The sequence below is a fragment of the Mus caroli genome, unplaced genomic scaffold (genome assembly GCF_978045245.1).
Source record: "Mus caroli unplaced genomic scaffold, Mus_caroli_1 scaffold_2, whole genome shotgun sequence".
In the NCBI taxonomy this organism is placed as follows: Eukaryota; Metazoa; Chordata; class Mammalia; order Rodentia; family Muridae; genus Mus; species Mus caroli.
The window spans coordinates 67,552,194-67,565,661 of NW_028227257.1; the positions used below are offsets into that span (position 1 = coordinate 67,552,194).

Sequence of the window (13,468 nt, forward strand, 5' to 3'; positions counted from 1 at the left end):
CTGGCTTGTCAAATGCCCTGAGCTAAGTCACTCAACCTGTTAGAGCCAAGGCTAAGATGTCAGCCAGGCTTTCAAAAGCAACTCGACTGTCCACCCACTCTGCTCCTCTTATTGCTGTCATTTAAGAGAACAGGAACAAGTTGTTTCAATCATGGTAACTTTCTGAGACTAAACAGATCAAGCTGCTAGAATTGTCTCAGTTAGGTATAATGGACATTTAAGAATACTTCAGAACTTGGGAGTAGAGGGTCTTCTGATGATGGCTCCAGGGCTGAATCACATGAGACCCAAGGCAGGCCACTTCATCTCTACCTTTCTTTCAGCCTTTGCTGAAGGCAGAGATGTCCCAGTGAAAATTTCAATCAATCTGTATAAATAGCAAAGTCAGGAAAGTAACATTTCCATTTTTGGCCAGGTACAGAAATACCTAGGAGTTAAAGCTATAAAAGAACATAAAATTTGCTTTACTAAATATTTCCTAGCAGTATATAAATTTAAAATAAGACTTAAAAATGTCCTCTACAATCCCTCCTAAATGATGTAACCATGCTTAATATGATATTTGCATCTCTGTGCTCTTAATGTGTTAGTCTATACATGTTTATTGATAATCTATATTTTAAAAAATTTAGGTAAATCTGTATTTCATAGTTCTTTATATATCTATGAACATTCATTTTAAACTTCCTTCTTAAAACCACATTGAGTCTTTATATCCCATGATTTAACTACCCTTATTAGACCAGTTTTACAGGCAAGGGGGTTTGAACCACAGAGAACTGACAGATCTTTTCTAGTTCATAGTACTAACAGATCCAAAACAGGGATCTTTCCCTTTTATATGTATCTTTTGAACAATTCAGACTGCTTCAACATAAGGATCAGGTATCTATTTCCTCTTCATCACTATAGATGGGTTTGGTTTTTTTTTTAAATCTAAAATCTAGGTCCAAATTCTTCTGAAGATTTAAATAGTTCATTTCTGTTATATAGACAAACTATGACAGCAGTAGGATGTAAGGCTGGTGAATTCAAATGCAGTTAAATGATCAGTCTGGAAGTCTCAAGAACATGATACCCAACATCCTCCTCTGACCTTTTTGCATGCACAGTTATGTATAATCACACAGAAATGAATATATGCATGCACAAAACAGTTAATCAATAATCAAAATAATAATCAAAAATGCAGTTAATCAATAAAGGTATAACAATTTAATTCATATAACTGGTGATCTAAGTAGGTTGGTTCCCATTGTACAGATCGAAAGACTGAGACATTTTATAATAATTAGAAAAGCATCAATCATACTGTGCTACTCAAAACTCTGAGTTGTAAGAAAACAAGGGAGATGTGGGGAACATAGCAGGTCAAGTAGAGAGGGAAAACCTAATGACCACGGTGGAACTCTGCATCAGGCCCTGTAATAGGAGAGTAAGAATCACAAACTTCTGGTGAAATATGAATGGAGTACTGAGTTTGAGTACACTGGTTACCAAACATTGGTATTTCAGTTTAGGCAAATCTTGATGATTTGAGGTGACAATGTGAGAGGAACTGAGTGACATTATACAATAACTCTGTGGACTATCTGTGAAATCGCTTCACAAATCTAAAACTAATCCAAAGCAAAAAGTGTTTACAAGCATATTAAAAGATAGTTCCTAAGATGGGAAGAAAGAACCAGGCAATAATGGAACAATGAAAACTATGGCAACTGAAGACACAACTTTGTTCCAGGCTTCCTAGGATAATGACGGGATTCACACTGTTCTGCCTGTGACCTGAAAGTAAATGTCTATTTATAATAAATGGAAACTACAGTGAGAAGCCTAACCTAAAAGACTCAGAGAATCCTTTGTCAGTAACATGGTACAAGACTGCCATTTGAACAATGTAGAAGTGGGGGACATTGTCCACCCCCCTTCTTTCCACTGTCCCTCTGGTGATCTGAGTATCTGTTGCATGTGGAGTGTCCCCTCCCCTTAGGCAGCTTTTATTTATCCTAAGAGTGAGATTAAAAAAAAAAAACACCATCCAATCCTCCCTTTGAGTTTGTTGTCTTGGGAGACTTCAGTAGCTGGTATGAGCCTTCTCTGCAAGGAATTGTCCTTCACTGGCAAGGAACTGGGAGGAACTGGCACTGATCTCCAACTCTGCATACAGGAGGGTGTTCTATGAAGCTGGAGGAGCTGGGGCCAGAGCCAGGTCTCTATGGAGAGTGGAACCCCTTCGGATAAGGTAACACATGGTCTAGATGGTGCCATTTGCAAGAATAGTTGGTTTTCCAGTATAGTTCACTCTCTTACATTTATCATTTGTCATGTCTTGAGATGAGCCCTCTAAAGCCCATGGTTGAGAGCTAAATTCTAAAATTTCTATGGTTTTGATTATAAAGAATCACACACACACACACACACACACACACACACACACTCTCTCTCTCTCTCTTACACCCAATTTTTCCAGGCTCTTCTTTTGAGTATAAGTTAGTTGCCCCCCACTCTTACAGAGCCTGGGTAATCAGAGGCTAGCTTTGCAATTACCACTGAACATCCGTAGAGTTTCCCCTCTCTGCTTGCTGCCACCACCATTATTTTATTAAACAAATCCCCTGGAAGCCTTCAGTAGATGTCTTGGCTCCAGTTAAGAGCTATCTTTAAACAACAAAGATAGACAGGTAGTCATGATGGCAGCTAGTAAAATAAGATTCAAACCTCACATAGCTGTGAAGAAAACAACATTTGTCAGAATGTCTCAAACAGTAATGGACGTAGGTGGAAGGAACAAAGGCTGATTTTTTTCAACCATGAGCTTGAGTAACAGCTTTTAAAGCTTGAGTAACTCATCCTTTAAACTCCAAATACTAAAGACCCATCTGGTTAAGAGTGGATCCTTTTATTTGCCGAGAAGATGGGTAAGTTAGGTTAGAGCTGAACAGCTAGGATGAGAGGAAAGGAGAAAGTATTGCAACCTGCTTCTATTCCATTTCCTTCCTAGCACCCAGGCCAGGGTTTCTTTTAAAAAGTATTCAGGAAGAATTCTCTCTCATAAGAGTTGTATACCTCCAAAAAAAAAATGGTCCATTAGAGATAAAAAGAATATAATAGAGCCGCTCCTATGCCCCCATTTCCTCTCCTCTTTTGCTCATTTAAATAGTTTATTGAGAAACTTTTGAAGATATTGATTTAGAGTATATTACTTTTGTATTGAACAACAAAAGTTATTATATAAATATATATGTGTGTGTGTGTGTGTGTGTATGGTATAAAAAAGAAACATTGATCTTTTTAAAAATGAGATACCCACTTATTGACTAGCTCAAGACTTCTTGCTTAAATAATCTTTCAAATATATGTGTGTGTATGTATATATATATATATATACACATACAGACACACACACACACACACACACACATATATATATATATATATATATATATATATATATATATATATATATCTAGCCATAGTTGTAGTTGTTAGTGCTTTACATCAGAAACCTACGCATAAGGGGTTTATTATCATGATTTTGACCCTCAGGTGTTTCTAAAAATTGAGAAGGTGAAAAATGATTGTAAAGTTTGACACATATATGTCATCTAACTTAAAGGATACATTTTGAGTTACCAGTCTCCTAATATTTACCATAACTTCTTTTGATTGCTAATCTTTTGGATACAGGCCATGTAAAGATGGGCATTCCACCTGGGATTCCTTACCTCAATCCTGCAATCCTAATTGGTTCCTACAGGACTCATCTCCTTCAAATGGAGCAGTATATCTGCTTCCCTATCGCATCCCTAACTCCTTGCCTTTCCCTAGCAGTCATAACCTACAACGGCCATAGGATGTTTTGTTTGTTTTCTCATTTCTCAAAAGGACAGGGCTCTTCCTGATGGAGAAATGCTTGACTTCCAATAGCAAAACGGAAGGACTGCTTTTCCAAATACGAGTACTCCTAGAAGGAAGGCTTCCCATCATTTTGTGATAGATTGCATAAACATACATTGGTAGACTGAATGATGGGTTAAAACTTGGGACTTCTAGCCATAGTATGCCATTGCCCTTCCCTCAGGACCATGGCCCTTGCCTTTAAGAGGAGCCAAAGGAAAGCACTGTTCGGAACTGTAGACAGACAGGAAATGAATTCATTGACTCTTAACTATAACCCCAAGAAAGTGAATACAGTTGGGACTTAAGGAAGAACAGCATAAATGTTGAACAGAACTGACTTCTATCTGTGCAATTTCTCGTGTGCTTTGGGCAGCTGGAGTGGCAGTAACATCAGGTGGGGCCAGGCCTTCCGACTCCGGCATCTTACCACAGGCCACTACTTGGCCTTGACAGAAGACCAAGGCCTTCTTCTACAAGACCGGGGAAAATCTGACACCAAATCCACAGCCTTCTCCTTCCGAGCATCAAAGGTAAGACACTATGGATGAACTCTACTGTAGAAGCACGAGCCACCGGAGTCCTCCTGGTAGCTCTCTGACTGAGAAGAAAGGAGCTGAAACAGTGAAATGCCGGCCTGGCCTCTGACAATCATGCTCTTCTCTCTTTTGAGAAAGGCCTCCTGAAAGAATATCATCCAGGAGGAAGAATCGTGTCTCTAAGATGAGACTGGTAAGGCTTAGAAAACAGAATCATCAGTGTAGACAACACTGCTCACAAGCTAAAGGAAACTATAATTGATGAGTATAGCCTATCTAGGTTTTTAACAACTTCTACTTTGGGTGCTTTATTTTCCTATAAAACAATGAAGGCATCAGGTTCAGACTATATTTATTTAAAGGAAGGAAGTTATCTCATTAAAGACTCAGATACAATTCTGAATATATTATTACCTTCAAGTCACGTGTAGTACAGAGTTACACGCACTTCCTCATCGTTTTCCCATTTCTTAGCTCTGACCTGTCCGCTCAAATCTTCACCATGAGTGGCTCCTCAGGTAGGTATGCTAACTCCAAGTGGGGAAACTTGCCATTTGATATGCATATAAATAACTACCTTTTCAAATATCTAGGCTTGGGTTCTGCCTAGCTGAAAGCTGGGTACGTCTGGAGTCAGGATTGCATGCTGAGTTAACTTCTGATGGACAGTTGGATGCACCGCCATTTATGATTGTTCTGAAAAGATCATCCAAGCATAACAAGGGATCAGCACAGATGTATGCATAGCTATCAGGACGTCTGGTCCTCTGAGAAGACGGCCCACTCTCTCCTTTGGGAACTTCATCTCTAGTTTCATTCTTCTTTGCATTTTCCCAGAAATAGGTTTTGATTTCTGTTCTCAAAATGATTTCAGTGAAGAGTTACTGATGGTTCTGTTTGTGCAGAGGGAGGTATTCGGTTGACAGCTGACTTTTCTATGGGATATCTGTGATTCCTCCACCTCTTCATGGTTCTATGATCTGCCCTTTAAGACAGAGAAACACTTTGGCCTAAAGGTTTTATTTTTCACACAAAAATTAAGCCTTTTCTCAACATCTGTATTTAAATCATCAAAAATAACCTTATGGGGTGTTGAATGAGACTCTGCAGATGAGGAGGGGAAAAGAAGATAGAGATTGAGAAGGGATGCATGGTGGCTAATGACCTATTAAAGCTTAAAGGTTGGAGAGATAGCCCCAGAGTTAAAAACACATACTGCTCTGCAGGGACATGAGATTGGCACCCAGGACACACAATTTCACCTCCATGGGCATTTGCACTAAAATGTCCCATACCCACACACAGATGTGCACACATGCACATAATAACATAAATCTTTAAAAATCATGAGTTTCATACCTAGTCCTTACTAAACACACTTCAGATTGGTCTCCTCTGTGGAGGCACACTAGTTACCTGGATTCACCCACTGTGGTGGTGCACTGGTCCTGTGGCTTCATCCTCTCTTTCTGAGCATATATGTCTTTCCTTTTACCATCAGTCCTTTTTACTTAGGATTCCTTGCTTGAGGATTTTACATATATGTCTATCAGTCTGGCTACCAGAAAGTGGTTTATGGTACTCCAACTTGCCAAAATAATACATTAAATAAACAGAAAATGTAAGAGTGGTACTTGGCAGAATCCCTTTCTCCCCTAAGATATGGGGTGTTGAATGAGACTCTGCAGATGAGGAGGGGAAAAGAAGATAGAGATTGAGAAGGGATGCATGGTGGCTAATGACCTATTAAATCCCTTGCTGAGAATGCCAGCTTGGCTCTTTCTTGTCTGAGCTTTCTGCCTCCTTTGCCCCCCTCCTTCTGTATGTTTGTATGTATATGTGTGTGTGTGTATGTGTACACATATATATGTATATATATATATGTATGTATATATATATGTGTGTGTGTGTGTGTACTTGACTAGAAAAATGACTACAAAGTCCTTGCTATTCCATTTACATAAAGGAACAGGCAACCTCCCATGTAGCTGGCAGGATCCTGCTTCCAAGGAACCCTTCCATTGAATTTCTTCTTTCTTAGCTTAGCAAGGGTCCACAGTGTGCTATAGTTTCTGAGGGTAAGTTAGAGAGACCCCGAGCACCATTAGAGCCCTTATAACATGCCTCTCACTGCACCACCTCTGGCCTCTGAATATATTTCATCTTCTCAAAGCCCATCATTTATCTCCCCAAGTCCCTCTCTTTCCATGTACAAGGAGGCTAACACCCAGAGTGTAAAAAGCCACTCTGGTTCTGCGGAACCCAGCAGCTTAACAGAACCAGATATAAATGCTGCCCTGTGCAATTGGCAGCATGTGCACATTTTCTCTCAAGTCCCTATATTATAGGTTTTAAATAACTCTGAATTCATCTGTACTCAGCCCAGTTACCTTCATTTCCATTATAAAAGAACCAAAATTGAAATTACTTCAGCTCCATAGCAGGACACATATGGATATGTTCCCACAGGAAATTGGGGCTCCCTTTGAGATGTAGTGTGTGGGAGGAACATTTGGAATCTTAGACTGTGAACACACACACACACACATACACACACACACACACACACACACACACATACACACACACACACACACACACACACACACACACACACACACAAGGAAGATCATATGGAGAGCATTCAGCTCTGCCATACCCCATAGAAATAGCTGTAGGAGAAGAGCCCTGGAGGTGCCCTGGCTTTCCAGGACCTCCACATGGCCCCCAACTGGGATACTGGTTGCTATGATCTTTCCACCATACTCTTTGGTGAGCTTCTCCTCATTGGACAAAAGACACAGGGAATTGAATGTCTCTATCTCTCTACAGCACATGGGCATGGATTCATTAGTTCTTTCCTGTTATATATGTTAGTGAAGAGAGCAGACAGCATCTCAGGGTCTAGATGCTTCCAGAGGAGTTTGGGATATGTTAGGAAAAGGTAGAGAGCAAGAGTTGTATTCTGTGAGACAGGAGTTGGGGAGAAGTTGGAGTGTTCACCTGGCCTTTTCTGTAATTGGACAGAATGGTAATCGAAAAAGAGGTTTCTGGGAGTAGTCGTGTTTGGGTTTCAGACACATGGTGTTAAAGGATATTGGTCTGGGCCTCTTTGACTTGTAACTATAAACTTCTCATCCTCTCATTTGAAATAAAGTTGCATTAGTCTATAATAGCTATGACTACAGGAAGGAGCCATGGAACACTGTACCAGTACATAACACCCTTCCCAAGCTGCCTGCATAGGATGGGAGGCAGCTAGGTATCCTGGGAGTTGTATATGTTGAGGGATTAAAGTGTGAACCTGGCCTGATGACACAGGAATATAATCCTTACTACTCAGAAGGTCGGGGCAGGAGGATAATACATTAAAGGCCTACCTTGGCTACAGAGTAAGTTGAAGACTAGCCTAATGAACTTAACATGACTATGTAATAAAAGATTTTAAAAAGGACTGTGGACAAAGTTCAGTAGTAGCACTTGCCTAGCATGTGTAAGGCACTGGGTTCAATCCATAGTAGCACATAAAAAAAATGAAAAAACAGCTGGGGATAGACATGGTGATGCATGCCTTTAAATCTAGAATATGGGAGTTAGAGACCAGCCTTCTTTATATAATAAGTTCCAGAACAGGCAGGGCTATATAGAGACCCTGTCTAAACAAGCAAGCAAATAAGCAAACAAACAAACAAGAAACTAGGATGTGACCGAGTCTTGCTAAAAGATGACCACACCCAAGCACCAAATGTAGTTAGAGGCCTAAGTCTAGCTCTGGTGAGCCTAACAGGTCTTTGAGTAAGCTGTGTAAAATAGGTAGAATAAAGAACAGAATATGATCTTGAAATTGGCACCCACACCACCCCTTCAACAAGATTATTCACATCAAAGTAGAGATTCTTGTGTATGTTGCTGCCTCTAAAGTGTAGCACTCCAACATTACTCTGAGAGTGGGATAGATGACATCATATCACAGCACTTTACTGTTGCCTGATTCTGAGCTTGACTCCCACCTGTTCTTAGAGAGGCCTGGAAAATAATTCATTATCCATTCGGACCTCATTTGAAGTCTGTCATGAAGACTCCTTTAGATTTGATCTCTGCCTACCCCTACGTTGTGTTTTCCACCACTTTCCTGTAATTCCTGTTAGATCCAACATACTGTATGTTTATCAGGCTTTGAACATGTTTTTCTCATGGCCAACCTTTTTCGGCATCATTCTTTGGTCTCTACACATCACCACAAGTGAGGTCATTCTTATACTTCTAGAAAAGTATCAGGTGCAGCTTATGAGAAAAAAGGTTGTTCATGCTTCCAGCTGGCAGTCCCATTGATGGAGCATACATAGCCCCTACTGTGATGTTTCTGTATTCCAGCATCTCAGTGGATACTGTGTGAAAAATACAGTTGGAAATGGCCAAGGACTATATAAATGTGCTCGTAAGAGTCCACAGTGAAACCCATTTCAGTCTAACCTCCATCATCTTTGTAGCAGCGTCTGTCTTCCTTGTGTAATCATTTTGCTATCATCTCGTCCCTGCACGCACTCAGTGAGGGAGATTCATTTTATTTTGAACATCTAAGTCCAATTTCTATGAATTTGATTTCCCATCATTTTCCTCGGGCTTGACATTGCAAGGCCATTCCCTAAGGATTGTCAGATAATGTGATTTAATATTTACTCTGGCATGGCAAATGCTATTTAGATGTCATGCTTCAATGTCAGTTTACAGCATTGCATTCCTTTCAGGCAAGGTTGAATTAATAATATTAATGCAGGCTTTAGTATGTGTAGCCATGTATTCTATGGCCTCTCTATACATTCTTTTAAGAACCAGTCTTGAAATGATGGAGATAGACTCTCACATTTTGCCTATTTGTATAGGGGTAGAGAATTATCACTGTTCCCACTTGGAGGAAATTTTTGCTCAATAGCAATTTAGGAAACAACTATCAAGTAACTGTTATGTATTAAGTATTGCATTCTTGCTCCATGTTGTGATAAATATTAATATTAACTGGGGGTTTCTAGCCTGCCTTTGATCATTTAGTTTCCAGATAAAAGGCACAAAACCTTTATATTTGTAATAAATCAAAGACAGTATTAGAGCTGGGCAGATAACAACCCTCTGTGGCTATTTTGTCTACTTCCCTGTAAATAACCCTGAGTTCCATTTGGGCCACTCTTACTCCAACTAGGCAGCCCTCATGGCCATGGTTTTATGATCCCTCACCCCAAGGCATCTTCCTCTCTCTTCACTCTTCTCTCTTTCTCTCTCCTAGTGGTCTCTGCTTCAGAACCCAAGCCTGAGAACAGAAGCCCCATCTAAACTAAAGAGCGCCGTCTCTTTGCCCAGCTACAGGCTGTAGGCATCTTTATTGATCAATCAGGGATAACTTCGGGGGCAAGGTTCCATAGCATCTCTTGGTACACATGAGGATCTCCTCATCCTTGGAGGCAACCAGACCTTGGGGCCAGTATTTAGCATGACAATACATACCAGCAGACCAAACCTCAACAGCTCCTCCTGCTTTTCAAGTGCTCTCTAATTCATCAGCCTGCAAGCACCTCCAAACAAAGGAGTAGCTGGGCTCCTAGTACATAGGTTGATGGACGTAGTGGTGCTGAAGTTGGGTTTTATTAGTGACCCTGTTTCCTCTGACTGTTTCTTCATGAAGTCATTAGATGGAAAGGAGAAGGATGCAGGCATTTTCAATCCATAGCTCAGGTGGCAGCGAATAGCTATGATTGTGGCTCAACACACACGAAAAAGTGAACTTACTTAAAACATCACAAGGGTTTGGGTCTTTGTTTTATTTCATGACTGAATCGCATGGTTCTCAAGGGTAGCCTTTGTAGATGACAACGCTCTGTCACCATGTCAGAAAGTTGGACACAGGTGGTAGAGCAAAGGAAGGAGAAAGGAGAAAACAAACAAATGATCTCAATATCTAGAGGCACCACCACATACTGGCCCAGTCACTTTAAATCTGAAAACTACAAAGGATTTAGACTTCTCTAATGGATGTTTTCCCAAGCCTTTGTTGTTCAAAGTGAACCAAATAGAGGCAGCCAAGGAAAACCACAGGCTGTGAAGTGGGAGAAATCTGGATTTGAACTCTGATGCTGCCATTAGCTATTCAACCTTGATATGTCTTTTTATAAAAATAGGGATAAAGAGGTACAGTTTGAAGGATTATTTTGAGAATTAAAGGAGACCAGGAAGGTGACCTCTGAAGCTGTATGTTTTAATCCATGAAGTGGAAGTTGGGTTGCTGACCTCAGGGTGGTGTTCCAAAGATGAAAATAGGAATATGGACTTTTTCTCAGGAAGTGTGCTTCCCTGCTGAGGCAGATGGACCCACTCCCTAACATGCTGTGTGACCAGCAGAAGGACAGCTTTGTCTTCCCACCCAACAGAGGCTTTGTCACCAGCCCCACTGCTCTGCTGCTCTTTGCAGCATCCTACAGGGTATAATTGTTTGTAAGGCAATATTAAGACCTCTAATTCTAGATGAGGTGTTCATGAGAGGACTGTATTGGTATAGTGAACCCCAACCTTATTCCTCATAGTTTCTGGAGAGACAAGTAGACAGACAGAAGTGAGCTAACCATGACTTCCCTACAGGTTTCCCTCCACACCTGTTAAAGACTTCCATTGTCCTCTCTCTTTATGTGAAATATTTTAGATGCTTACAATGTATGTTCAAAAGATATTTTTACAACGTTCATGGACACACATAGTTTATGTTAAATTATAACACAATCACTCTAATATGTGTGAATTAGAAGCTCTTTCAGACATCTTCCTACATATTATTGCCATAACTTAGAGCGAACCCATCTCTAGTCATTCTCTAGTCATACTACCTTTCTCACTAATACTGAAATGATTACTCGAAGACGCAGGCTTTGCATTTGCTGTATCAGCTCTCCATAACACAGATGCCAGAAGATGCTAGGAGTGCTGCACTAAACAGAACTGAATTAATTACTTTTGCAGATGATGATTATGATGATTGATTGATTGATTGATTTTACTGTGGGACTTATAATCCTGAAAGCTTCTGTTTAACTCCTAGAAGATAACACTATTGGTCTAAAGGCATCTTTTCCTGCAGAAAACCTGTTAACATTTGGATTTTTGAAAAGCATGGGCCTACAGGGTGATATCTTTAGTCATTACTTTTTATCAACTTCTCTCCTTGCCTCATTTATTCATCTTACCAGAATGCCATCCCCTTCCAGAGCCCTGCTGCTATAGCTTGAGTACGGTCTCTAGAGGGTTCTTATATTAGAATTATATCCCTATATTGGAGAATTAAGAGGATAAAAACTTGGAGAGATAGTTCAGCAGTGAAGGGCCCTTACTGCTCCTACAGAAGAGTCAGGTTCCATTCCCAACACCCTCAAAGTAGCTCATAACCAACTTTAACTCCAATTTGGCGGAGGGGGGATCTGATGTCCTCTTTAGGCTTCTGAAAGTTCTGCACACTCATACAGTATACCTAGATAAGTACAGGTAAAATGCTCATATACATAAAATAAAAATGAAAAGACATTTTTAAATATAAAAATAAACAGTTTCACTAGACTGTTTAGTAATGAGGTGTTTGAAGTTGGTTGAGATTGAAAAATGTCACCAGGATAGATATTGTGGATATTAGTGGCTTTATATGAAAAGTGACAAAGACCAGCCCAAGCTCCAGTTGTCCTTTGAAGGCATACCATGTCACCTGTTTGTTACTGATTCTGGTGTGTAACTTCTAAAGTTAGTATAAACTCAAAGCTGCTTTTCTTATAAAGTAAGAGCATTATTTCAACCATTTCTTTATATTGAATAGCTTTTGAATAGCTAGGTCATTCATACAATTAATTACTTATCTATGCTAATAATAGAAAAGCCATTTGAATAAAATCTGTTAAAATGGATATTGGGGATTATACCTGGTTTAGATTCTGTTTTGCTTTCAAGCTACGTAGCTTTGAGTAAGCTGTTGAATTAATACAGGCCTCAGTTTACCCTGAATAAAGCAAGTTGGTAAAAGCAGGATGGCCTTTGGAAGGGTTAGAGAAAATATTCGTAGAGCTATATTACTCATGTTACTTTGTCGACACAGCACTTTGAGTGTTGGTATTGTCATTGTAGAGGACTTAGCAAAATACCTGTGTGGTAACAGGCACTGAGCCGATATTATTCTAGAGAATAGCAACTTGATCATCTAAGCCAAATGCTAATGTGTCAGTTGGGGTGTGCTCATTGGCACTTCCTTCATAGTTGTCAATGTAGAAAATAATGTTGATTGTCTTTCAACACGCATCAGGACAGGTAACCTATTTCATCTCAAAATCAACAATGACAGGCAAAGACCATATCAATATACAGATATGCAAATCGAATATCTGACAAACAGTAAAACAAATTGTTTGTAATCTATCTCAAGTAGAACACCACACTGAATGCAAAAGCAAATTCCAGTTCTCTTTGAGAAAGCCTTTGTTTCCTGGGAGAAGTAGCTCCTATGCTAACAAAGGTCTCTCCCATGCATTCAAATGTAGATTTTCTCCTTAGCAGAAAAGGTAAAGCTGTGGTCTAGAAAGTGATTGGCTTTGAAACTCCACTTTGTTAGTTACAGTTCTGAAAACTGGGGGATATGACAAATCATACATGCATGGTTAGGTCAGAAAGTGCCTATGAGAAAACAGAGCAAAGGAGATGGCTTAGTCAAGGTTTCTGTTGGCTTTGCGAAATACCATGTCAAAAAGCTACTTAGGGATAAAAGAGTTTGCCTCACCTTGCAGTCCCATCATCCATGGAAGGCAGGGCAGGAACTCAAGGGAGGAAGCTGGAGACAATAGCTGAAGCAGAACACTTGGAGGAGTGCTTCTTATTAGCTTCCTCTTTATGGCTTGCTCAACCTGCTCTCTTACCACACCAGGAGCACCTTCCCATGTTAGTGAAGAAGTATAGCAAAATTCGAGGCTTTTGGGCCCAGGCTTGGGAGTGTAGCCTTTGTGGCTTAGTGCTCCAGA

The 13,468-nt window shown here is 40.1% G+C and overlaps 1 protein-coding gene across 2 annotated transcripts in view; it reads left to right on the forward strand.

Annotated features, from left to right (window-relative positions):
- The window catches only part of Ryr3 (ryanodine receptor 3), a 569,960-nt gene that overhangs the window by 261,850 nt on the left and 294,642 nt on the right, over positions 1-13,468 (forward strand). For both annotated transcript variants that reach the window (XM_029469442.1, XM_085834580.1), the window contains 2 exons: positions 2,168-2,242; positions 4,274-4,430. In XM_029469442.1, the coding sequence (XP_029325302.1) occupies positions 2,168-2,242; positions 4,274-4,430 (232 nt within the window). The remainder of the gene's footprint in view (positions 1-2,167; positions 2,243-4,273; positions 4,431-13,468) is intronic.